Source organism: Gymnoscopelus braueri (assembly GCF_963280865.1).
Source record: "Gymnoscopelus braueri genome assembly, chromosome: 22".
Lineage (NCBI taxonomy): Eukaryota > Metazoa > Chordata > Actinopteri > Myctophiformes > Myctophidae > Gymnoscopelus > Gymnoscopelus braueri.
Genome location: NC_137624.1, coordinates 5773885 through 5801550, shown reverse-complemented (window position 1 = coordinate 5801550; position 27666 = coordinate 5773885). Strand labels below are relative to the sequence as shown.

General features: G+C 41.9%; 1 protein-coding gene across 1 annotated transcript; it reads left to right on the top strand.

Moving 5' to 3' along the window:
* Nucleotides 1–27141, top strand: il6st (interleukin 6 cytokine family signal transduce). Its single transcript, XM_080420039.1, has 16 exons — nt 1–158; nt 1122–1202; nt 2675–2971; nt 3639–3780; nt 5548–5708; nt 10164–10318; nt 12911–13073; nt 13404–13486; nt 14050–14287; nt 14985–15176; nt 17835–17939; nt 18603–18752; nt 19544–19684; nt 21564–21660; nt 21982–22063; nt 23352–27141. Exons 2-16 carry the CDS (start codon nt 1133–1135, stop codon nt 23988–23990), a joined length of 2715 nt encoding a protein of 904 aa, XP_080276165.1. The 5' UTR covers nt 1–158; nt 1122–1132; the 3' UTR covers nt 23991–27141.
* Nucleotides 27142–27666: the final 525 nt, after the last annotated feature.

The window sequence follows — 27666 nt, the reverse complement described above, 5'->3', positions numbered from 1 at the left end:
GAGGAGACTCTGTTAGAGGCTGCGTTCCATGTCAGAAAGAATACGAACATTATGTTATTAACACTGTTTGTAAACACGTTATAACACATGGACGCCTTATAGTCTGAACTAGAACGAGGAACACATTGATCCAGGGACGGCGATCATCGGTCGATCGGGTAAAACGTTACATGCGTGACTTATTGATTTAGTTGGACGTGATCAGATACTGTGTGTGTGTGTGTGTGTGTGTGTGTGTGTGTGTGTGTGTGTGTGTGTGTGTGTGTGTGTGTGTGTGTGTGTGTGTGTGTGTGTGTGTGTGTGTGTGTGTGTGTGTGTGTGTGTGTGTGTGTGTGTGTGTGAGTGAGAGAGCTAAAGGATGCTAACACTGGTAGCTAACAGGGATGTCTGTTTTTCGGGCCCCGATATTTATTTATTTATTTATGTATTCATGTATTTGTGTATTTGTTTTATTTATGTATGTATGTATGTATGTATGTATGTATTTATTTATTTATTTATGTATGTATGTATTTATTCATGTATTTATTTATTTACTGCTGCAAGTAGTTGTTGTTGTTTTTTTTATTCATGAACAGTGGTGGAAAAAGCACTCACATTTTTTACTTCAGTAAAAGTATCAATACTGCAATGAAGAAATACTCTGTTAAAGTCCGGAATTCAAAATTGACCTGAGTAAAGTACAAAAGTATTGTATTAGTATCAAGATGTGCTTAAAGTACCAAAAGTAGAAAGTGCTCATCATGCAGACTCTCTCATTTCACAAGTTTTCAATTGTATACAAATCTTTTGAAAATATCAGATCTACAAGCTCACAAGGCCTCGCATTGTGATGTTGTAGATCTGCTATTTTCAAATGGCCGAAAGGTATATAGGGCTGAAATGGTTAATGTATGTTTTGTAATAATAATCAAAACCTACAAAGTAACTAGTAACTAAAGTTGTCAAATAATTGTAGTGGAGTGAAAGTATAATATTTGCCTCCGAGATGTACTGAAGTAGAAGTAAAAGTACAGTACTTGAGTAAATGTACTTAGTTACTTTACACCACTGTTTATGAAAACATCTGACATTAGTTTACCAGCTTGATTGATTGATTGATTGATGTGTGTTTGTGTCAGGAGACATCATCATGGGTCCAGGTGGTTCCATTCAGGTTGTGGTCTGGTCATGTCTGCTCTGCGCCACTGTTCTCTCCTATAGTAAGTGTCTGTTCACAATCTGTGTGTAAGTGTATGTGTGTGTGTGTGTGTGTGTGTGTGTGTGTGTGTGTGTGTGTGTGTGCGCACGCGCACCTGCCTATGAGGTGTGCTGGTGTCACAGGATGTAGTGTCATCCTGCTTATGAACTGGTCACAATTACACTGACAGGACACACATTAACACAAGACACACCTTTATACAGGACACAAATTAAGACAGGACACACGTTTACACAGGACACACATTAACACATTGATTGCCTAGATCCAATTAACTTGTTTTTCAAATCCATCACTTGATTGCCTAGATCGAGTTAACTCGTTTTTCAAAAAAACAACAACCCAAAGACCAAGGAGATATGATTTTTCGAAGATCTAGACTCCTATCCACTTCCTTGTTAACTTAAAACTTAAAAATTCTGTATCTCGGCTCCTGAGTACCTGAGGACACACATTAACACAGGACACACATTTATACAGGACACATATTAACACAGGACACACATTTATATACAGGACACACCTTTATACAGGACACACATTAACACAGGACACACATTTATATACAGGACACATATTAACACAGGACATACATTTATATACAGGACACACATTAACACAGGACACACATTTATACGGGACACGCATTAACACAGGACACACATTTATACAATAACAGGAAGTTGTAGAACATTCCATTCCAGGGGCCACCAATGTTCTATCTTGGATAACGGGAGGGGCCATATTTCAATTCATGAATCCATACATATGGATGGATGGATGGAAACCGTTACTTTTCAGGAATTGAAAAAAAGAAAAAGAAAAGATAAACCTGTGTTCCATTGGATCCAATGCTGTTATTACCTAATTTGGCCATGTATAGACTAAAATGATCATATCTGCCTGTCTGTCTGTCAAGCTCACAATGTGTTGCATTAGTGCAGTGGTTTTCAACCTTTTTCATGCCAAGGACCCCTAAATTGATATACATTTGGCCGCGGACCCCCATCTGAAAACGTTTTGTGCCAGGGGCAGGGACCCCCAGAAGCAAAGATTTGAGTTAAAACTGTTCGCTTTAAAAATATATATATATATATTCAAAGATATGCACACATTTTCAAGATTTTTCAAAAATAGCAGATCTACAGGCTCATAGCGCGGCACTCTGTGCCGCGCTATGAGCTTGTAGATCCGCTATTTTTTAATAGCCAAATGCCAAGTGGTTAAAATGACTGTGACGCTATGTTAACTAATTTCGCTGGGGACCCCCTGGTACCCCCCCAAGGACCACTGGTTGAGAACCACTGCATTAGTGCATTTGGCTTTATTGGTCAGATGGGTGGGCCCCGAACGCTTTCAAGATTTTCAAGCGGGCCCTGATCCAGAAAAGGGCTGAGAACCAACGGGCTCAATGGTAACGTTTTCTCGGCCTGTGTGTTCACTTATAACGCCTTCTCTTAACTCTCTTGCCAGCCAAGCAGAATGTGATGATCGCACCCCAGTCTCCGGTGGTGGAAATCGGGAAGAACTTCACGGCCACGTGCTCGCTCACGGGCACGAGCGAAGCCACCGCAGACGACCTCTACTGGGAGCTCAACAAGATCACGCTGCCCAGAGAAACGTACACCAAGGTCAACGACTCGGCCGTTAGCGTCACTTTCACCGTCAGCAGAGAGACTCCCACCTGGCTGTTCTGCAAATGCGACGTCAAGATCAACCCGTTCTTGACGCCGCATCAACGGATGCACGGCATCATCCTGACCAAGGGCTGTACGTTGTTCTCTTTCACACTAAATGAAATCAGTGGGAGGGCCGGGCAATTAACCGAAAATATATCGAAACCGAAATTTTAGAACCAATAACCTATTTATAAACGAATAATCGAGAAGCAAGGTTTTTTTTAAATATTTTTTCAACAAATCGACACAATTTATTTTATTTTTTATAATCGATTGGTCTGATTAAGCACTTAATCCTGTACTTTGTTACTTTTGTTGGTGGCATACAAAACATATTTTAAAAAAATAGCTTATTTTCTTTTATTATATTTTTTAAATAATTGTAATCGAGGCAAAAGTTTGTGATATTGATTTAAAGTCATATTGCCCAGCCCTAATCAGTGTTTCTTCGGGATCACGACCCACTTAAAAAAAAAACGTTCACGGCCCAAATCTACAAGGTACGATACACAAAGATCTACAACCTCACAACGGGTCACGATATGACACTTTGTGAGCTTTTTGCAATTTTTTTTGCAATTCTTTTTTAAACGTTTTGGGGGAAAAAACTTAAAATCGATTATTTTATTAAATATATTTTATTTCATATATATTTTTACAATCAAATTGATCAAATCAATTAGTTTGATTAACCGTTGCTAATCATACTTTGGGTGAAGTGAAATGTCTTACATGCCGTGTCTTTCCTCGTCATCCAGATCCTCCAGAAACGCCGTCAGGTTTGTCCTGCATTGCTTCTCAGGACGGTGACGTGATCTCACCCATCGTCACCTGCACATGGGAGCCTGGAAAACGCGGCACCGGAGAACTGATCACCAACTACACACTGTTCACAGCGTCGTGAGTTAAACCCTTCCAGTCTCCCACTGCTGTCCAACATAATATAATAATAATGATAATAATACCTCTTTGATCAGAATTAACCCTTTCAATCCGGGAACGCATCTCTGTCATTTTAGATTTCTTTGGCTATTCAAAAATAGCAGATATACAAGCTCATTGTGCGGCACCAAGTGCCGCATTATGAGCTTGTAGATCTGCTATTTATTTAAAATCATGAACATTTGTGCAAATATTTGAATTATTATTTTTTAAGCGGACATTTGTAACTTTGTTTCTGGGGGTCCCTGGAACAATATATTTTACAAATGTTCACTTAATGTTTACTTAAAAAAATATATATTCCAAGATTTGCACACATTTTCACGATTTTTCTAAAATAGCAGATATACAAGCTCATAGCGCGGCACCGAGTGCCGCGCTATGAGCTTGTATATCTGCTATTTTTGACCATCCAAAGAAATCTTAAAATGACACAAATGATGCTTTCCCGGTCATAAAGAGTTCAGTTTCAGCTTCACCCAGCTGATTTCTGCCCACGTGGTCAGCCTTGTAGGGGTTAATTATCTTGCTCATGGACACCTCAACACATTGCTGGGGCTGGGAATCAAACCGGGGACCTTCCGTTTCCCAGGCCACCATCTCTTCCCATTTAGCTGTGGCCTGCCCTAACACAAGGCCTATACTTTGGTTGATTTCCCTGGAAGCCAATGGATTCTACATGTCGTCTCTGTCGGGTGGAAACCTCATACGTCTAAAACTGTTACTTAACCAGGATTCGAATACACAAAATAGCAGATCTACAAGCTCAAAATGTGTCGATTCGTGCTGCTTTTCGAACTTGCAGATCTGCTACTTTTTATGCTTTTTGTGTGACGCTGTAGTATGATCAAGCAGGGCGTTAATTTACGAAAAACACAAAGTTAAATTCTGGAGATAAGAGGTTTTTGCCCGACAGCAACGATACAGTATATCCGCTTGGCCGACACATTGGCTATTATTTAGCCTTTTTTGACAACATCGGTAATAATCCAGCTGATGTGTCCTGATTTTTAACCACTTTCAACCTGCCGTCCCTATTTTGCACTTGACCATTGTAGACGCCGTGTGAGCTTGTAGATCTGCCATTTTCGCGGAATGTTCGTCCCCCAGAATAGGGCCGCTAGGGTTTCAAGTAGCACTTGTTGTGAATAAACTAACACATTGCGACAAGTTCCAGAACTTGGCTGAGTCATTTAAACTCACACGTCGCATCCGGTCTGAACAGGTTCAAACTAGTGGTTCCCAACCCTCTTTTGTTTTTGTTTCTTTCATAGTGTTGCATTTACTACCATTTACGTCACTTAAGCGCATCTTGTTTGTCTTCAAAGAGTAAAAAAAATAACAGCTAAAATACCAGATCTTCAAGCTTGTGACACATTATGAGCTTTGTAGATTGGCTATTTTTGAAAAACGTCAAAACGTTGTTCAGTGTATTTTTGACTATGTAATGACCCATAATGCAAGTGAGGGATTTTGGGCAACATGTGTTAAAATATGTGACTACCTCTAAACGGTAGAGATCTTTAGTGCCTTCCAAGGGGGCACCGGACCCCATGTTGGGAACCCCTGGTTTAAAGCGAGTGTAGTGTAGTAGTAATGTATGGGTTGTTTGTCCTCAGCAGTGATTGTAATGTATGGATTGTATGTCCTCGGCAGTGATAGTAATGTATGGATTGTATGTCCTCGGAAGTGAGAGTAATGTATGGATTGTTTTGTCGTCGGCAGTGATGGAGCCAAGGCCAGTGTCGCCATGCAGAACAACAGCGGTCAGATCTCCTTTGAAGTCTTCCCTCATTTCACCGGGGTGGACATCTGGGTGGAGGCCGACAACGCTTTGGGGAAAGCCGAATCGGAACACCTGGCTGTGGAAGACGCCAATCACTTCGGTAAGTCGGCTGTTTGTCGCGTCCAGTTTCGGTCCCCTCGGACCCCAAAAAAAAACGAAAATGCGAAATGATTTGAGAGAGTGTACAAATGGATTCAAATGGACCCTTGCGGGTCCATTTGAATCATTTGTACACATCATTTGTACACTCTCAGAGTTGAAGTATAATGGCACTTTGGTAGAGGTTTGGGTTGTGCAGTTACCTTGGCCTGATATAACTCCAAATATCGGTGAGATATCTTCAATGGTTGATTAGAAATTGATAATCCAAAAAGTTCCACTCATTGACATAAGGGCCCGTTCACACTGAGCACTATATAACGGTACAACTCTAACTATATCGTTCACCATTGTATTTGTATATAATTGCTGTGTGAACTCTTCCATTCACTTGACTTAGATTTTTTTTTAAAACTATATTGTTATAGTTCTCTGTGTGAGCGGCCCTCTACATTGTACGGTGAAACAGCTCTCAACAACACTCTCTTTAGCACATAAACAAACGCAAACAGAGCTCATTCTGACAATATATAACATCCCAAAACCCAGCACAGCATTTCTATTAAATACGAAACTCAACTTCCTGTTGATTTTACCTATTTGAATTAAGTAAAAAAAAAATGGACTGAGGGAGGGTGATAGTCAGTGAGTCAGTAGGATACAGCTGTAGTGACAACACACAAATGTGTGGGGAGGAATCAATTGGCATAATGACTCAATTGGGGAGAAAAGGGGGTCAAATATAATTGGCAACTCTAAATAAATAAAAAAAAGAATTCGGACTGGATCCACGGATCCGGATCTTCAAACAGTAAAACGGTAAAAGCCCCAGAATTGTCCCGCCGTCAGCCTTATGATTGGTCCCTGACCGACCAACCGGAGGGCTCCTTCCGCCCTGTTTCAGCTTGTAGATTGGCTGACGGCTGACGGCGCACGCTCTGCTGCGACGACACGGGTCTGTTCGCTTATTTGTTTAGCTTTTGTTTAGTCTTTTAGTTGTTTAGCGTTGCGTCCAGTCTTTTTGTCTGAGTCCCCACTGTCTGGCTAAGCACATCATGCTGGACATGTACAGAATAACCTGGATTATATTTATAATCCTCTGGATCATAAATGACAGCTCTGCGGTGGCCCCCGAACCTAGCCCAGTGTTAGCAACGGGGGTTAGCGGTGGCTATGGAGGAACACTCAGCTACACCTACAGCCGAGATGATCTACTCCAACTACGGTCCTCTATCCTCTGCAACATGGGACCGGTGGGTATACCACCGGAGATCCGTCCAAGGAAAAGGGGGAGACGGGGGGGTGTCCGTACCAGACTGAGGAAGCGTCGCTTCAGACCCCATCTCCCCTCCATCATCTTGGCCAATGTTCGCTCTCTGAGGAACAAGATGGACTTATTACACGCCCGGTGCCGTCTGGAGAGAGCCTACAAGGAGGCTTGTATCATCGCCCTGACTGAAACCTGGCTCGATGAGGACATACTGGACTCTGCTGTCAGCCTGGACGGATTCACCGTCATACGGGCAGACAGGACAGATCAGTCGGACAAGGATGGTGGCGGGGGGGTCTGCATCTACGTGAACAACAGGTGGTGTAACAACATCAAGATCCACAACACAGTCTGTACACCTAACATGGAGATGCTAACCCTGTCACTTCGCCCTTTTTATCGCCCAAGAGAATTCCCAACTGTGGTTATCGGGTGTGTTTACATCCATCCCAAAGCCAACTGTAGGATAGCAGCAGAGCAGGTAGCCGAGGCAGCTAACTCTCTGATGGCTAGGTACCCTGAAGCCCCGGTGTTCTTTATGGGAGATTATAACAGCTGTAGACTCGAGGGGGTTTTGCCCTCTTTCCATCAATATGTGGACGTTCCCACGAGGAAAGAACGTACCTTGGATCTATGTTATGGAAATATTGATGATGCTTTCAGTGCGAGAGCGCACTCTCCACTCGGACGCTCAGACCACAACATAGTCTTTTTGCTTCCGCACTACAAGCCGGAGCTGAAGCGATCCAAACCGCAGACCCACTGCGCCCCCCAGTGGTCGGAGGACGCAATCGCACAGCTGCAGGGCTCTCTGGCATGCACGGACTGGGACGTCTTCCAATGCGACCTGGATGAGAAGGTTTCCGTGATCACCGACTACATCAAGTTCTGTATCACCACCACTATACCCACAAAGACAATAAAAAAATATCCAAACTCCAAACCTTGGATTACTCCTCATATTAAACATAGTCTCAGAGAAAAGCAGAAGGCATTTCAACGCCAGGATTGGGCCGCCCTCAAAATTATTGATGGGCAAATTAAGAATGAAATTCTTAATGCCAAACTCAAATACAAAAACAGTCTAGAACAGGAGTTTAGTAACATGAACACAAAACAAGCTTTCAATAAAGTCAAAATTCTAACCGGTGGTGAGACAAGACAAAATAACTGTACAACTCCAGATCCTACCACCTTTGCAAACACACTGAATACTTTTTATAAACGTTTTGACAGTCAGGACTACTCTGCTGCCTGTGAGGAACTATTGGGAGCCCTCCCCTTCCAGGAGCCTTCACATCCCCCATTCACCCAGGAGGATGTACGACAGCTGCTGGCCAGGTGTAAGCCTGGCAAGGCGCCAGGGCCGGATGGCATCTCGGCGAAGGTGCTCAAGCTCTGTGCCATGGAGCTCTCCCCCATCCTTCACTCCATCTTTTGGGAATCCTACAGGACAGTGTCTGTACCCACCCTCTGGAAAACATCCACCATCATACCGGTACCCAAGAAACCCCGCCCCTCAGAACCCAACCACTATAGACCTGTTGCACTAACATCAATAATGATGAAACTTATGGAAAGACTGATACTGAACATCATCCTGCCAGCTGTCAGGTCACAGCTGGACCCGTATCAGTTTGCCTACAGGGCCAAGAGGGGGACAGAGGATGCTGTGGCATGCCTCCTTCATCCCCTTCTACAACACCTGGATTCATCAAAGGACAATTTTGCCTCTATTCTTTTTGTTGACTTTAGTTCTGCCTTTAACACCATTCAACGCCATCACATGATCAAGAAACTGCATCACCTCAGCATCCCCCCACTCCTCATCCACTGGATTCACAGTTTTCTGAGTAATAGACCACAAACAGTTAAAGTAGGCTCATCATTTTCATCAACTGTCATTACAAACACAGGTGCCCCTCAGGGCTGTGTTCTCAGTCCCTTCCTCTACACATTATACACAAATGACTGTTTCAGCCCCTCACCCACCAACATCACATACTTTAAATACTCTGATGACACTGCCATTCTTGGACTGCTCAATGACAATAACTCTATCACGGACTTCCATAACACCATCTCTCATTTCACGCAGTGGTGCACTGACAACTACTTAGAGTTGAATGTGGCCAAAACAAAAGAACTGGTCATTAACACAACCCAAACTGGACTCAACCCACTCCTCATTCATGGTAAAACAATAGAACAGGTTGACAGTTTCACATATCTTGGACTCACACTGGACAACAGACTCAGATTTGATCAACACATCACATCTATCCATAAACGTTTTCAGCAAAGACTTTATGTGATCCGCAAGTTAAGATCATTATCTGTTGCCCCTCATCTTCTGCTATTACTGTACAAAAGCATCATTCAACCCGTTTTGTTGTATTGTTCCGCATGTTTTTTCACCATACTGTCCATGCCAAACAGAAACAAACTTTACAGTATCACCCGTATTGCCTCCAAAATCATCGGACTTCCCATACCCACACTTGCTGATATGAACAATAAGGCCATTACACGCTTAGCACTTTCAATAACAAATGACACTGATCATCCCCTGTATCGCTACTTTGACCTCATGCCATCTGGTCGGAGATACAGAACCTTAAAGTGGAAAAAGGTTACTTTTAGCAGGAGTTTTGTCCCCTCAGCCATCGCGGCATTAAACAAACTGCCCCGTCCATAAGAGGGTTTTCTGGGTACAGTGGGGACCTCATGTCTTTGTCTTTGTGATATGTTGTTTTTGTTGTTAGGTTTGTTTTGTTGTTTTTGTTGTAACGAACAGACCTGTGAAGACAATTTTCCTTTGGGGACAATAAACGATATTATTATTATTATTATTATTTCCGCCTCCTTCTGGTTGCTTATGCAGAGTTCGCAAAAAATTTGAACAATATCCAGTTATTGGGGGGGGCCCTGTCACCAGCCCAGTCACTATACTGTCCCTTTTTACTGAGGCCAAGTTTACTACAAGAATTGAATACATTAAATATCAATACGTCATACGAGGCAACAAAAAAAAAACTCATTTTTTTTCAGTGGAAGTGCATGGAGAGAGAGGTTTTTTGTCCAACCAAGCAACCGCAATGGGCGCGAAGAGGGTTGGGACTTTACTTGACGACGGGGTCAAATTCATTCCGTCTGGCTCTAACGTGCACCTTTTTGTTCTTGCAGTGAAAACGAATCCTCCGCAAGACGTGAGGTTGATCTCGGAGAATAACTTTTCGACGTCCCTCCTGATGACCTGGACGCTGCCGATCAAAAAGATATACGTGAGACTGAAGCATCAGATCCGATACTGCCCCGTGGCCTCTGCAAACTGGACCGAGGTGAGTTACAGCTTCGCTCATGTTCAGTGGTGTAAAGTAAGTAAGTACATTGACTCAAGTACTGTACTTAAGTACACTTTTGAGGATTTTTTACTTTACTGGAGTATTTCCCATTTTCAGTACTTTTACTTCCGCTCCATTACATCTCAGAGGCAAATATTGTACTTTTACTCCACTACAATTATTTGAAAACTTTATTTACTACCGTAGTTACTTTTATCTCTAGTTACTTTATAAATTATGATATTATGAAACATACATTACCCACTTTAGCCCTATTTTATACATAGGCTATTTGAAAATAGCCGATCTACAAGCTCACAACATCGCGACGCGTTGTGAGCTTGTAGATCTGCTATTTTCAAACATTTTAGTACTTTTACTTTTGGTACTTTAAGTGCATTTTGATGCCAATACTTTTGTACTTTTACAAGTACATTTTGAATTCCGGATTTTCACTTGTAAATTCATTCATGTTTACAGTACAATACAGCATGGAATTGTGGACAACATTTTATCCAACAATAACAAAATATTCTAAGTGTTGGGTCTGAGAGGCGATGGTGGTCCGTGACTCAAATGGCGAATAAATAATGGTCCTTGATATGAAAGGGGTTGAAAACCATTGCGATAGAGCAGGGGTTTTCAACTGATTATAAACCAGGGACCACCACCCTGACTAAGAATCAACCTGAGGACCACTGATGCGTTGGACACATGTTCTTAAATAATGACTGCTAAGGGCTTAATACCATTTGTTGCATGATTCTGTTCTGTTACTTTATCCATATTAAACTCATGTTAACTGATTATACTGATTTGTAACTTGTGTATGAGCGAGCAGAGTGCAGACACATGCAATTATATGGGCATATTTCCTAATAATGATGACTCAACCCGGCAAATCTCGTACACTTTCCCTTCTTGAGAACTCCTTTTTCTGTGGAAGTTCTTGACCTCGTACTTCCCAGTAACTGACTGCATTGAGTCATCTTAGGTCACCAGGTCATTTAGTGCACTGTTTCTCAACTAGTGGTCCATGGCATGATTATGGGTGGTCGTCCATGTCTGTCTCTTCTTGGCTATAGTGGTGGACAGGGACACATTTTCTGGCTTGAACCTTGCCCTGTACACATTCTTCAGGTGTGCCAGCAGGAAAAGATTACTGTCACAGAGATACGTAGTTACAAAAGGTTAAAACACATTTAGCCTTTAGTAGTTATGTGGTAGTTATGCTTGAAGTACTTTTGGAATTAATGCATAAGCCTCCTCAAGGGACACTGATAATGATGATAATGTCTTTAATTCCTCTGTCATCAAATACCAAGTTACTAAGTTTCTAAGTTACTAAGTATTACAAAATATGAAAATAATGAAAATAAATAAATGAAACGATTCACTTTCCTACATTACTGAATGCAATCAATGCATGATCAGGGACCATATGCAATACCTGACCACGGACCACCAGTGGTCCACGGACCACCCGGGGAAGTGTTTGTTCATTAACAGGGGCCTCCCTGTCTCTCCAGCTCTTTAGTAAACAGAGCACGTTGCCAATTTAATCCAATCAGGAGAGAGAACCCATTAATCAGCTTCAAATGTTATGGTGTTCCTGTTCCAATTTTGTCTAATTCTTTAGTTTTATCACCTCCACTTTCACGTGTTTATCTGCTATGAGTTCTCTCTCCTGATCCGGATCAAATTGGCCTGAAAATGTATGTTCTGTTTACTAAAGACAGGGGGGAGACCCCTGTTAATGAACCAACACTCTATAGCAATGATCACTATCAGAATATAGAGTTATTTGACACTTTTCACCTTTATGCCTCAGCGGTCTGTTGTGAGCTCCAAAAACACCCAACGATACAACAGTGATTATGGGTGCTAGTTTGAGCATCAGAAAATGCAGTATATGAAAAACGGAGGATGAAATGTTTTGCTGCTGTGGGTTTACAGAAAGACTGTGTGACGTTGTAGACGGTGTTGTATCGGTGATTTCGTTAGTGGTGGGACGCTATTTTAAAGACGTCACGCGCACGTCGCTTAACACCTACACTACAGGTCACACAATGGACAATTGATATGCATCTATGCTCATTCCTATGTTAATCCACCTGGTGTGAGTCGGGAGCCTTTGTAAACTTGGTTGAGGTGTGAATTTAAGGTTGTTTTAAATTGATGCGTGTGCGTGCTCAAAAAGGTTGTTGCACGGCGTGTTACCGCGTCCCAAGACCAATGCATCCCTGGTTGTAGAACAACCGCAAAGTGGGGTCCGGGGACCCCCAGGAGTCCTTGAGGAGGCGCCAGGGGGTCCCCAGTAAAATGAGTCTAACCACTTTAACCCTATATACAGTACATTGATGCGTCGTGAGCTTGTAGATCGGCTAATTTCAAAAGATCTTGAAAGAATGTGGGAATACATTCTTGTATGGGGGTCCCTGGCACAAAATATTTTCCAATGGGGGGTCCGTGGCCAAGTACATATTAATCTGGGTTGTCCTTGACATGAAAAAAGTTTCAGAACCACTAGTCTCTAGATGAGTGGATGACGTGTAATGGTGTTGTTTTCGGGTTGTGGTTGATATTCAGGTTCCCCTGGAAGACACAGCCAAGGACATCCAGTCGTTCAGACTGCAGTTCCTCAGACCAGACACCAGTTACGTGTGTCAGGTCCGATGTAAACACCACATGGAGGGCTACGGATACTGGAGCGACTGGAGCAGCAATACCACCACCAGAACACCAGAGGGCCGTAAGTATAATTTGTGGATTCATGGTTGGTATTGTTGCAGTGATTTTAGATCATTTTTATTTTTTAAAATTCATGTTAAAGTGACGTTATGCAATTTATCGAACTATAAATTTGCCAAACGTTGCCGATTTACAAGCTCACAACGTATTGCATCGCGACGTGCAATATTTTATGAAGACTACAACTAAGGACATCTTTTCTATGATTTTTTGTTCGTTTTTTAAACACATATACACTTTCAGTTACCATTTGTTTTGTAAAGCATTGTTTTTATTTTTATTTTAGTTAAAAACAAAACAAAAATGTTATTTTTTATTTCCTCCTGTCCAGAACCTAAAAGTCCACCAGATGTATGGAGGATCATTACTCCTGGCGATTCTGGAAACAAACGAAGAGTTGAAGTCATTTCTAAGGTAAATGAATCAATCTAGCTAATAAGTGGGAAATATGTTTATGCCTGTTTTTCACTCATCAGACAAAGCTTCTTATCTCAAATACTGGCAGAGGAAGAAATGGCCGTCATGGCTTTTATTAAAGCACAGATTTGTAATGAGGCATAGAAATTCATATACATGATATGCTCTGATGCCTGTCAAAAATGCATCAACAGGAAATGTAAAAAAAAAAGACATCTTTGTGTCCATGTCTTTTTTCATACATTTAATCTGCTCAGCATTTATTTAGTCCATCATTAGCTAAAATGTATCATTCTCTTCTGTGTCTGTACTACTCACACACACGCACATGTGTGTGGAAGAAGCTTGAGGTCGGGGCAGCGATCAGCGGTGATTAGCAGGCCGTCTTATTGTTTTTTCTTTTTTTGCCAGGGCCGCCCGTGCACTAAACTATAATGTGGGGTGGCTCCTTTCCACACGGTTCCACAAATCACAGATTGGGACTCGGCCCGAAAAAACATTTTCAGGCGTGAGATTTTATTTTTGTTTAATTCCATGTATCTGCCTTTTGTCTTGGGTAGGATCCTGTGGTGTCCAACGGGAAAATCCGAAGCTTTGACATAAGGGTCCGTGGCGTGGACTGGGAGAGCGTGGCGGTCAACCGCACGGATTCCGACCACGGCTCCGCTGAGAGGGAAATCACCATCATCAAGGAGCTGGAGCTGCTCGACAAGCAGTCGGCTTACATCGAAGTCATCGCCCGCAACGCCATGGGAGAGTCTCCCAAAGCAACCATGGTCATCACTAGACAGGCACAGAGTAGGTGTTCTCATGTGTCAAAATTACCTTAACACCTTGGTTGTGGGTTCGAAATCCACCGCGGTGCATCCGGCTTTCTCAAGCGTCTTCACGAACACAATTGGCCCGTGTTCGGGGGAGGGAAGCCGGGCGGGGAGGGTGGTTTTTGTCACTCACTACACATAGTCCTACAGGCTAACAGTTTTCTGAAACACTTATGCTGCTAATATCAGTGGTTCTCAACCTTGATCATGTCAAGAACCCCCCCAAAATTATATGTATTTGGCCGTGGATCCCCATCTCAAAATATTTAGTTCCAGGGACCCCCCCTAGAAGCAAAGATTTGAGTTACAAATGTTCACTTAAAAAATATATATATTCAAAGACGTGCAAAGATTTTCACGATTTTTCTAAAATAGCAGAACAATAGCTGGAACAAAATATTTTAAGATATCTTTTTATATATATATATATATATATATATATATATATATATATATATATATATATATATATATATATATATATATATATATATATATATATATATATATTTTTTTTTTTTTTTTTCAAAAAACTGTTGGGATTTAGAAAACATTTTTAGAATCGGACTCAGGTCTTAACGGGTTAAATCGCAATTATTCGTGTGACAATTAATCGTTAAGTAAAATATCAAGATCGTGACGGTGTGTGTGTGTGTGTGTGTGTGTGTTTTCAGAGCTGCCTGCTGTGGGCGGGCTGACGTGTTCCGGTAACGGCGACACCCTGCGGGTGGAGTGGCAGCCGCCCACCCTGCCGGACCCTCACAGGTACAACGTCACCCACTACGTGGTGGAGTGGGTGGCGGCCGGCGGCGGACAGCTGGACTGGCAGAGAGAGCTGGGAAACGCCACCAGAACCAACATCAGAGGTGATGATGATGATGAATATGAATGTTTATTACACGGCTTGGTTGAATGCTCGATTCTGATTGGTCAGTCAACGGTCATTATTTCTGGATAATGACCGATGAGTTCTATAACGGACCGCTGTGTAATCAGAGACTCAGAGCACCTGCTCGTGCCAACCTGCGCTGCTTGGTTTTATGCTTTATCCAACATGACAGCCATGTAAACAAACAACCAATGTAATTTACAACTAAAGGTTGCTCTCAAGAATGTTTTTGAAAACATTTGAAGTGAGAAATAGACGATGCAATAACCGAAAAGTGATTCTATTTGATCCACTGCACTTCCTTGTTTATCGTGGCACAACAACGGGGGAATACCAAAACGCTCGCCCTAAAACACAGTCGCCCCGAGGCAAATCGGTATTACAGGCAAATCGGCGGTATATAGAATGGGGGGCAAGTGTGTTTTGGGGCGAGTTTTCCGTTTTTTTGATTGATTGATTGAATATTTTATTAGGCAAAAAAATGTAAAACAGCACAGTTACATTTAAAATACTTTGTCTAACAGGTCCGTTCATAAAAGTCCTTGCGGACTTGTTTCCAATGAGGGCCTTGGTATTTAATTCATAGGCATATATAGTGGCACCACAGTTCAAATATCATTACAAAATAAACAGCAAAAAAATAACACTATGTACAACAACAACAAAAAAAAGAGGGGAAAAAAAAAAAAAAAAAAAAAAAAGTACAAGAACAGGGGGGGGAGGGTCTGCTGTCTAACGGGAAAATGGTACTACCTCCTCCTTTGGCCTCCTGAAAGGTGATTTTTTAAGGCTCTTTTAAATGAGCCCAGCGAACTGCATTTTTTGAGGGATGGAGTTAGACTATTCCAATCCTGGGTGGCAGTGCTGTAGAAGGAGAATTTGCCCATGTTTGTTTTATGGGTGGGTGGTACCAAATTGTTGTTAACGCTCCCTCTGGTATTGTGACTGTGGGTGTCGCTAACCTTTTGGAGGTATTTACTCAGATATGCGGGAATAGGGGGCATATCGGGCAAATTTGCATTTACAATTTTGAAGGCCAGTCCCATTTTTTGTTGTTTAACCCTGTCTTCCACCCTGAGCCAGCCTAGGCTGGCAAAATGGGTGGGAGAAAGGTGGGTCATGGGCCCCAATCCGAGGAGTAGCCGAATCAGTTTGTTTTGGGAGGTTTGAAGCTTAGTCTTCAGTGACACTGAGGTGTTGGAGTACCAGGAGGTGCAAGCATAGTCAAAAAGTGGTTGAATCAGGGCCCCAGAGAGGGTCCTGAGGGCCTGAGGGTTGACAAAAGAGGAAACTCTGCCCATAAATTTGGTTCTCTGGTTTACTCTTTTGACCACCTTTGTAGCCATGCTTTCACCTGTCAGGTATTTGTCAAGAACACAACCCAAATAGGTAATCTCTTCTTTGCTAGCGATAATTACCTTGATAGTTACCTTGTGGAATACTGTCATTTGTTTTCCGAGGCGAGCTTGTCCGCCCAGCCCAATACTTATGGAATACTTTCATTGCTGTAAGCAAGGATATATTTCTTTTTGTTGTTACTATTGGGTAAATTTATGTATGTATTTATTAAGTAGCCGTGTAATAAGCGGGATAATGCATGGGGAGGTGGTCATTATTGAAATTTAAAGCCCTTCAGGGTGGTTATATAATCACCCTGTCGGGCTTCAAATTCCGCCACATTATCCCTTGCATAACATATGGTTTGCGGTCGGGTGGAAACCTCATATGTCCAAAAGTAGTAATAGTAGTAGTAGTAAAAAATAGCAGATCTACAAGCTCAAAACGAGTCATATCATGGCTACTTTTGTCTCACACTGTAGTGTGATGAAGTATGGCATTAAATTACGGAAATAACTAAAAGTTTAAATATGGTGATACAAAGTTTCTGTCTGACAGCAACAATATGTAATTATATGTATTGATTTTCCATTTCAGAATCAGAATAAACTTTTATTGTCACATCACAGGTTTACAAGTGTAAAGAAAGGGGTTGAAAGTTGTTTTTGCGCAAGCTCCATCGTTTTTTGTTGTTTTCAGGAAGAAAAAAAAGAAAAAGAAGAGGTGGGGGGGGGGGGGGGGGGGTGGGCGGGGGGTTGAAATAAATCAAACAGTAAATACAAACATGTCAAGGATAGGCAAAAATCTAAAATATCGACATTTACATACACATAGCATAATCCAGCTGGAACAGTATGTACATGAGGTTAGACATACTGTAAGGTGCCTAAAGGTAACACTTCGGTAGGTCCACGAAGCAGCATTGCACGTGAGATAAAGTGTAAACAGCGTCAACGTATTGTCATGTTGGACGACATACTCCAACAAAGGGCGTTAACTTTCACAGCTAAAATGCACATGGTAGATTCACAATGAAAAGTAAAGTCCAAGGCCTCTACTTATTTTTCTTAATTCCGATCTACAAGCTGATCTTCAGATTCTGATCTATTCATATCTAAAGCTCAGAACATGTCACATAGCGACACGTCGAGCTTGTAGGTCTGCTTTTTAATTAAAAAAATATATATATTTTTTTGATTAAAATCAGTTAGTTCTATTAACTGTTGCAGCCCTCCTGAAATAGTTGACAAGGCAGTAACTAAAGCAGTAACCTTTTTTTAAATTATGTGACCATTAGGTGACCTGGAGAAGTTCAAGCGCTACAACATTTCGGTGTATCCTCTGTACAACTCTGGATGGGTGGGAACAGCCAGGACTGAAGCTGCCTATCTGGAACAAGGAGGTGAGGGGTGACATTTGATTACTGCTGTTGCCATCTTTGGCTGTCACCATCATTACATTTTATTTCATGTTCTTTTTCATCAGGACATTGTAATGATCCTTAGACTCAGACCACTCCAAGACGCCCAGAACATCTTATCATATACAGTTCAGAGTTTGCATACCTGGGCACGTTTGAAATCTTTGAAAAACCCCTCCTGTTTAGTGTCAAAGTGGTGCTTGACACTGAATGTTCGGCAAACAACGTTTTTCAAGACATGAACGTAAACAAAACCATATTTATCCATGAGGGCTAGAATGCCAGAACATCTACCTGGTGTGTGACATAAGCTAACATGCTTAAAGGAGTACACAAAACTAAATATTATAAGCTGTGCTATTAGGAGGAAGGACCATGTGCAGGAATTAATTTGCATACAGATGTAAGGGGACTTAAATTAATTGACTACATATACCGTAACCCTCCAATGGTTATTTACCATTGGAGGGTTATGTTTGTTGACATGTTGCATTGCAGTGGCAATGGCATTGGGTTGTATTGGGCATGCAGTATATTTTTCTTAACATTTCTTTTCGTTGCAGTGCCATTGGAGAGTTATATGTTTGTTGACATATATTTCATTGCATTACCATTGGGTTATATTTTTTACATGTTTCGTTGCAGTGCCATTGGAGGGGCCCTCGGTGAGGCTAAAGGGAAAACCCGGGAGCACGGAGGCAGTGTTGGAGTGGAAGGCCATCCCTGAAGACCGACGACGTGGTTTCATCACCAACTACACCGTCTTCTACTCCACGGGACATGGCGACGAGAAAGGTAGGTTTATCATCTAGACCAGTGACCCTGAACCTTTTGAATTTGAAGGACCCCCCCAGTTTGACATACACTACTTAGTAGCAGTGGTGTAAAGTAACTAAGTACATTAACTTAAGTACAATTTTGAGGTATTTGTACTTTACTTGAGTATTTCCAATTTCCAATACTTCTACTTCTACTCCACTACATCTTAGAGGCAAATATTGTACTTTTACTCCACTACAATTATTTGAAAACTAGTTAGTAGTTACTTTTCAGATATAAATTATGATATTATGAAACATACATTAACCACTTGAGCCCTATTTTATACATGGGCTATTTGAAAATAGCCGATCTACAAGCTCACAACGCGTCGCATCGCGACGCGTTGTGAGCTTGTAGATCTGCTATTTTCAAACATTTGAGTACTTTTACTTTTGGAACTTTAAGTACAATTTGATGCCAATACTTTTGTACTTTTACTCAAGTACATTTTGAATTCCAGAGTACTTCTACATTGAAGTATTGATACTTTTACTTAAGTAAAACATTTGAGTACTTTTTCCACCACTGCTTAGTAGTGACTACTAGACCACAGACCCCCCATTTGATAACATGTTTAATCTACACTGTTACTGCACCTCTGAGAGTGTACAAATGGAACCATTTACCCTATGTGTTTGTCCTGTGTGTGTGTGTGTGTGTGTGTGTGTGTGTGTGTGTGTGTGTGTGTGTGTGTGTGTGTGTGTGTGTGTGTGTGTGTGTGTGTGTGTGTGTGTGTGTGTGTGTGTGTGTGTGTGTGTGTGCAGAGGTAATGGTGTCAGCAGACACACACTCGTACCAGCTGACCTCGCTGTCGAGCAACACCAAGTACATGGCCTGGATCATGGCCTCCACGGAGCAGGGCTCGGTCAACGGCACCGAGCACTCCTTCAGCACTCTGAAATACGGTGAGTGGTTCGGAGCTGGTCTGAGGCTGGGCAATTAATCCAAAATGTATTGAAACGTATAATCGAGAAGCAAGTATTTTAGTTTATTTTATCAATGAATCGACGCAAAAATAATTTGAATCGATTTTTTTTTTCATCATCAACGGAACAGATTAGTCTAATTGACCACTTAACCCATTAAGACCTGAGGCCGATTCTACAAATGCCGTCTAAATCAGTAGTTGTCGCACTTTCAAGATTAAAAACAAAATGTAAAAAAAAATTGCAGATGTACAAGCTTGCAGCGCGGCACGAAGTGACGCGCTGTGAGCTTGTAGATCTGCTATTTTTCGAATAGCCAACGCAAAAATCTGAAATGACACAGATGCTTTCCCGGTTTGAATGGGTTAACCCTGTATTATACGTATAGCCAATCTACAAGCTTTTCTGTGAGCTTGTAGATCTACTTTTTTTAATGATCTTTCATTAATCATAAACGAGGCAAAAGTTCGAAATCATCGTGATATTGATTTGAAGTCGTATCGCTAAGCCCTAGAGTGGGTGTTTCTACTCCGTGTATTTGGCAGTAGAGAGGCTGCAGCCAGGGACTATTTGGTGATTCGTGGCATGTGAACGTTTGGGAAGCCCTGGGTTGAGCTGACCGAGCGTTTAATCGCAACCTCTCCTCCGTTCAGCTCCAACTGGAGACCTGTGTTGCATTTCCTCCCCTGTCTGCTCGTAGTTTCCTGCCATTGTTCTAATGTCTAAATGAACACAGAAAGACCTCAAACCTAACATAGTGGACATGTTTTTCGAACTAACGTATTCCACTGATTCTCAACCTGTGGGCACCGTGAGGATATTGTTAGTGGGCCCCCAAATAATTTGCAAAACACTACGATTTGAACGATAATATAACATTAATTAATCATCTTTCAAACCTTGAAAAAATAGTTTACTTGTGATACCGACAAATATGAACTATTATTAGTTAGTTAGTTAGTTAGAAGTTTTACTATGTTAATTCCATTGATACAAGCCGGTACACAATCAATCGATTGCTCATTAAAATAAACATGCTCTGAAAACGCACAAGGCCCACCCATCTCAGATAGGTGGGCTGCGGACACATTTTTTTTTTTTAGATTTTCAAGTGGGTCCTGATGTGGCTATTTTGTATCGAAACTAGAACCGTACTTTTCTGAATTGTATTGATACGTGTACACACGGATGCTCTATTGATGTCAGCCTTAGCTGAACAGGAATACAGAAAACATAGACTTTTCAGGCACTCTCGCCCCTCCCAAGGGAGAACAAAAGGGAGGGTTGCCTCTTATCATCTTTCTGGGCCTAAAATCATCAGGTGGCCTTGGCCATAGCAGTGAACAACGCACAAACAGTCTGTAGTCAGAATTCATTGCTACTAAATAACACATGCAATGCAAAAGTAATAATACACATAATTATACCTTAATACAAGAATGTGGACAAACAAAGGGTTCTCCGTCTGCAAAACCAAAGTGAGAGATAGAGAAAAGGGAGTAACTAGGGAGTAACTAGGGCCTCACAGAGCTACGGTCTTAAAGGTCATAGGTTACAGGCCAGATTTTTTTCATTGAGGCTACCCGGACCAGTCCCAGGCACCGACTGGCTCGGACTGTCAGTATCTGCAAATTATGGCTGTATTTGCAACTCGCACCTGGCACATGAATTACCCTCTTGACTGGTTGATATGCTCTAATGTAGAAAACAATGTCTTGAATCTACAGTGTGTGTGTGCGGGCACGCACGCGCGTGCGCAGTGCACATGGACTGCAAATGGTAATAACTAGGAAAATCTCATCCAGGAAAGGTTGAGAACCACTTAACTAAAGTATTGGACATGTTGTGTTTCTTTCAGCTCCGGGGCAGATTGAAGGCATCGTGGTTGGAGTTTGTCTTGGCTTCCTCTTCTTCGTGGTTCTGACCATGCTGCTGTGCATCTACAAGAAGGAGACGTACGTTTACTACCTTTTTTTTTCTTCGTGTGTTTAGTGCTGAAATGTGATGTGATGCAGTGTTGATTTTGACAGAAAATCTTTATTTAGTTTTAGTCATAGTCTTTTTAGTCTTAGTTCTACTGGATCTCTTCTCCACTAGTACCTCCCAAACATTTGAGTCTAGTTTTTGTTTGTTGACGAAATTGTCAGTATATTTAGTTTTAGTCATCGCAGCATAGTTTTTATTTAGTTTTCGTCAGTGAAAAAAGGTAGTCATGGTTTTAGTCGACGAAATCAACACTGATGTGATGACGAGATGTCTCCATGTGTTCTCCACAGCATCAAGAAGAACTTCTGGCCTCAGATACCCAATCCTGGAAGCAGCAGTATCGGCACCTGGTCACCTGACTTCCCTTCCAAAGTAAGAGCTCCATCCTGTTGTATATTACATTAAATCACCTAGAAAAAGTCACTGCATTTATTTTATTTTTTTTGTTTATAGAGCTGGAGCGATGGGGAGACTCAGTTACTGAACAAACATTCTATAGCAATGATTGCTATCACAATATAGATCTTTAACTTGTCAAAAACACTTTATGTCGACCATAAAATCTCACTTATGCTGAAGTAATTGGTTATTTGTACCGTTATTCAATTATTAAGATGAAATCTAAAATCACAAATAACACAAAAAATATAAGATAAAGATAAATATCTAAGAAGAAAAAATTACATTATGGCTAATATAAGGGCTATTTCATCTCAAGTTGAACTAGCCCTTTTATTAAAGCTTTTTACACTTTGTTTGCCCTAAGAGCACCTTCCAACACTAATGATAATGATGATGATGATGATAATAATATGTTGAATGTATATGGTGCCTTTCAAAAACCCAAAGAAGCTTTAGATCAACACAAATAAATAAACTATTTGCCAAAACAAGTGTCTCCACAGTGCGGACTTGAAAGAGTCCGATGTTGTTAAACTGCTTTTGTATTTCACTGACTTTAAGAACGCTGCAGCCCTCTTTAGCTTGAAGTCAGATCGGATCAGCGGTTTTCCACAACCGGCCCGCTCCCGAACGGGCATCGCACATAGCAGTTCCTTTTGAACCCATTAAGACCTGGAACGCATCTGTGTCATTTTTCGATTTGAGCTAAAAAGCATTATTTTACACTTGGCTATTCAAAAATAGCGGATCTACAAGCTCGTAGCGCGGCACAGAGTGACGCACTACGAGCTTGTAGATCTGCTAATTTTGAAAAATTGTGAAAATGTGTGCAAATCTAAGCTAACGGCCTCTAGGGGACCTTCTAAATCTATGGATTTCACACCTGCGGCTTATAGTCCAATGCGGCTTGTATGCACACATTAGTTTTTTCCCCTAAATTTGGCTTATATTCAGGTGCACCTTTATAGTCCGGAAATTACGGTGTATATATATTTTAAATCGAACATTTGTGACTCAAATCTTTGCTTCTGGGGGATCCCTGGAACACAATATTTTGAGATGGGGGTCGGCGGCCAAATACATATAATTTTTGTGGGGTCCTTGACATGAAAAAGTTTGAGCACCACTGACATAGAAACATATGTTTTTTCAGAATACTGTTGGGATTTAGAAGACATTTGTAGAATCGGCTTCAGGTCTCAATGGGTTAAATCCAGTCATCGATTTTGACACGCACCCCTTGCTTACCTCCCCGCAGGCCGACTCGCCCAACGAGGACGCCCCGACGGACGTCAGTGTCGTCAAGGTGGACACCTGCGACGGGCGCTCGCTGTTCTTCGACGACGACAAGAACTGCCTGCCGCTGAAGAAGGACAAGTACCTGTCGGAGGAGCACAGCAGCGGCATCGGCGGCGACTCCTCCTGCACGTCGTCGCCTCGCCAGAGCGTGTCGGACAGCGACGAGGGCGTGGAGTCGGCCGAGACGACGGCGAGCACGGTCCAGTACTCCTCGGTGGTCGCCGCCTCCGCCTCCGCCGCCACCAACGGCTACAAGGGCCAGAACCCGGGCTCGTTCGCGCGCTCGGAGTCAACCCAGCCCCTGCTGGACTCGGAGGAGAACCCCGACACGCCGGAGGCTACCAGCGGACAGTCGCAGCGGTTCCCGCCGCGCAACCCGTGTTTCCTGATGCGCGCCACCGGAGGGCCGGGCGACGGGGCGACGGGGGAGGAGGAGGAGGAGGAGGAGGAGCGAGGCGGGTCGCTCTTGCTGAAGTTCTGCCCGCTGGAGGAGGCGTCGCCGCAGGCCACGCCCACGGAGGGCGGCGGGGAGTCGGCGGAAGCGCGGCCGCCGGCCTCCAGCTACGCGGCGCAGCTGGGCGGTTACCGGCCGCAGTGACAGAATGAAGCCCCGGCTTCGTAACTCGGTTTGCGTGTGTTCGCTCAGCAGCACAAATAGCCGACCTATAAGCTCACCAGCGCGTTGCGAGCTTATAGGCCAGCTATTTCGCCACGCGCAGCAGCGTATATCAAGCCCTTAAGGAGGTCATGTTGCGTTTGCTTGTAAATGGTCAGTGCCTCAAACGGTTTATTTCAGAGTTTCGGAAAACACCTTGTAGACATTTCATCAGTGTTTTGCAGGTAACCAAAGTCTGATTGATCTCCCGAAGTGCAGAATTAGACCCCAGAGGGTCTGCTTTTGTACCGTCTGACAGAACTGAACTGGGTGTTAAATGTGTAAAATGCTTTGATATAACATTATACTCTGAATATACGGTTTGTTAACCCACTCTTTGCTTTGGTGAGCAACTGAGCATGTATACCGTATTTCCCCAAATAGTAGCCTGGGCGTTTATTTCACAAAATCGACTTGGACACGTACATTATGGAATGTACAAGTGTGGATATAATATTTTAGCTTGGCGTTCAGGCTCTGCTACATTTTTCTCCCTGCTCAGCACAATTAGACAACCATCATTAACCAGTGGTGTAAAGTAACTAAAGTTACTTCCAATTTTCTGTACTTTTACTTCTACTCAACTACATCTCAGAGGCAAATATTGTACTTTTACTCCACTACAATTATTTGAAAACTTGAGTTACTTGTTACTTGATTTTGATTATTATTACAAAACCTACATTACCCACTTCAGCCCAATATACATTTCAGCCATTTGAAAATAGCAGACCTACAAGCTCACAATGCGGGCTTAAGAAAATGCTAATAATAGCCGCCCGGTGTTTATCGGACCGGTGCTTAATACGCAAAATGGGGTCAAACCCCCGGCGGCTATTAGGCGCCCGTCTGCAATTTGCTGCCGGGCTACTATTTGGGGAAATACGGTGTGTGTGTTTATATATATATACAGTATGTATGTATATATATGGACATCACAAAAACAGCCAGTTTGTCATTCACAGTACGATTATGTATATTATATTGCACTTGAATGTAATCCAATATAGAGCTAGAAGCAACACATCTTGCCAACAACATTTCACTGCCACTGCATTTGTATTTCGTTTTTCAAGTTCAAATGTGGGCTGGATTTTTTTTAAAAGTACATTTATCAATGCTGAGATCAGTTGGGATGCGAAATACTGCCTCAGATGGGTATAAGAATTGTTTCAAGACGTGATTGTGTTTGAATGGTGTAAAAAGGGGGTACATGCTACAATAGGCTATATGCACAGCAGCCATATTGGAAAGAAATTCGGCCTCTTCCTTACTTCCTTCACGTGTCTTACCAATTACACTAATTTAAGGCTCTGGTCCATTCTGGTCAAACAGAGTCAGGGTGCTGATATTGTGCATGTTGGCTCACTGGAAACACTCACAGTAACTCTGAGAGTGTACACATGGAACCAAATGGACCCATTTGTACACTCTTAAGAGTTATGGGGGTCCTTGAAATTAAAAAGTTTGAGAACCACTATGCTACACTAAATGGAACATATCCTTAATTAGTATAAAATAGTGAAGGAAGTAAGGAAGAGGCCCAATTTCTTTCCAATATGGCTGCTGTGCACAGAGCCTATTCGGACAGTAAAAAGACATCTGGGTGTGCTGAGGTGACCTCTGAGAGTTCAAAGACCGCTCATCAGACCTTCTTATTGACGTCATGTTGTAGTAGTCATATAACCTACCCTAACTAGTTTGGACGTCGGACGGGAAGCATGTAGCCAGTCAAGTTGTCATTATCTGTTCTCTGTTGCGTATCCGTTATGTCTAATTGCTGCTTACGTGACTTTTTGTTTTGTTTCTGTTTGTAAAGAATTGTCCACATGTGAAGGCAGTTATCTTGGATGTGTCCGAGTGTGAGGTTTGTGATCAACGGATGCCCAATGGAGATTTTAACCACTAGTGACATTATTCTTGGGGCAAACAATTCGGTAAAAATAGCAAGAGATTTGGCATAGAGGGGGAAAATGGAGGGGGCTTAGTGTAGCCCCCTGGGGGACTCCAGGCAATGAAGTATATAGCGGTTGTGACGCGTTGTGACTTCTATGAGACTTGGTATAGACTATACCAAATCTCATCTATACTATAGAGGGAGAAAAAGGAGGGGGTTTAGTTCTGACCCCTGGGGGACCCCAATCAATGAACTATACAGCATTTAATTGGTTTAAAAAAGGGGTTCTTCAATAGCACTGCATTGATAGGGCCTACGTAATGTTACATGATGATGTAAAATGCGAATGTATATGGCTTGTATCGTTTTGTTACTGACATTTCATCTATGAGCATAATATCAAAAAGGAGACGGTATATTTTTGATTACTTTTTCATTACCTGAGCAAATCCCACGTCTTTGTTTTTTTTAATATATTTTGAAAGAGTTGCTGAACCTGTATTTGAGCATGGAATTCACATTTGTAAATAATTGTGCAATAGAGCAGTGGTTCTCAAACTTTTCAGGCCACGACCCCTCAAAAAAATAACGTATTTCAACTGGGAACCCCCAGCCCTGACAAGCACTTTGAATTGTAGGAGTAGAGGCATTAATTTTAGTTTGACTCGGTTCGACATAACATTTGTAACATTTGACAATTTGGCCAATGTTTGACAATTTTTTATAGTATAGTTTGTTGATTGTTGCTTTTGACGCAGTAATGGTCTTTTGTATTAATTTTGTTTTAGAGGGATTAAAAAGGTCTTAAAAGTCCTTAAATTGTCACTTTAGAAACATGCAGATACCCTGTATACACTTATACTGCATGTTGGTTTGTTTACTGTTGAGTGAGAAAACAATGTTGCATATTGAGCAAATCATCTGGGGACCCCCCCAAAATCATTTGGTGACCCCCCCTGGGGGTCCCGGCCCATAGTTTGAGAACCGATGCAATAAAGGTTGGGTTCTGGTCATGCGATATGCATCGTTTCCATGAAACCAGATTGCTGGAGATACACATACTCATGCAATCCATTCACACTACACTACTTTACGTTTAAGATGGGGGAACGTTTTACTACATACATGAAATTAAGTGCCCTTTTCCCAAGCAAAATGTATAACATCCCATACTATGAAATAAAGGCTTTAAAAATGTTTCTCGAGGCCTGAAAGCTTCTCTGATTTCCATAACTACACTATCTCTGCGTTCCATAATTATCTTTCATTTCCATAACTGTCTCATTCTGGTAATGATTATATTGTGCAATACACTGTTTTGTATTAGGCTGCATAAAACCTTCATACAAAATTCATGTTAGAAAACTACCTAAATAACTGTACTTAAGGACGACTTCAGCCATTATCAACCTATCTTCATATAATTGGTCCTCACTAATGCTCATTATTATATGGTACCATTGTTTTCTACTCGCTCTGTGCCTCAGAGGAGGGCTGTGGGCATTGTAAATGGCTTAAGTCGTCCTTTAAGCCCCATTTCATACTTTAAACATTTTTCTAAAATAGCAGAAATCTGGATCTACAAGATCACAGCGCAGCATTGTGACCTCATCTGCTAGTTTTTTCCTAAAATGGAACATTACATTAAGATTTCTGCCTATAATGAGGGTGTATTTTACAACGTAATGTCATTTCCCAATGACATCTCAATCTCATCATCAC

Excerpts from the sequence above, each read along its gene's own strand:
- il6st (XM_080420039.1), top strand. The coding sequence starts at position 1,133 with ATGGGTCCAGGTGGTTCCATTCAGGTTGTGGTCTGGTCATGTCTGCTC. Across the intron at positions 1,203-2,674 it reads CGCCACTGTTCTCTCCTATA|CCAAGCAGAATGTGATGATC; the intron begins GTAAGTGTCTGT and ends CTCTCTTGCCAG. Across the intron at positions 13,487-14,049 it reads GAGTTGAAGTCATTTCTAAG|GATCCTGTGGTGTCCAACGG; the intron begins GTAAATGAATCA and ends TGTCTTGGGTAG.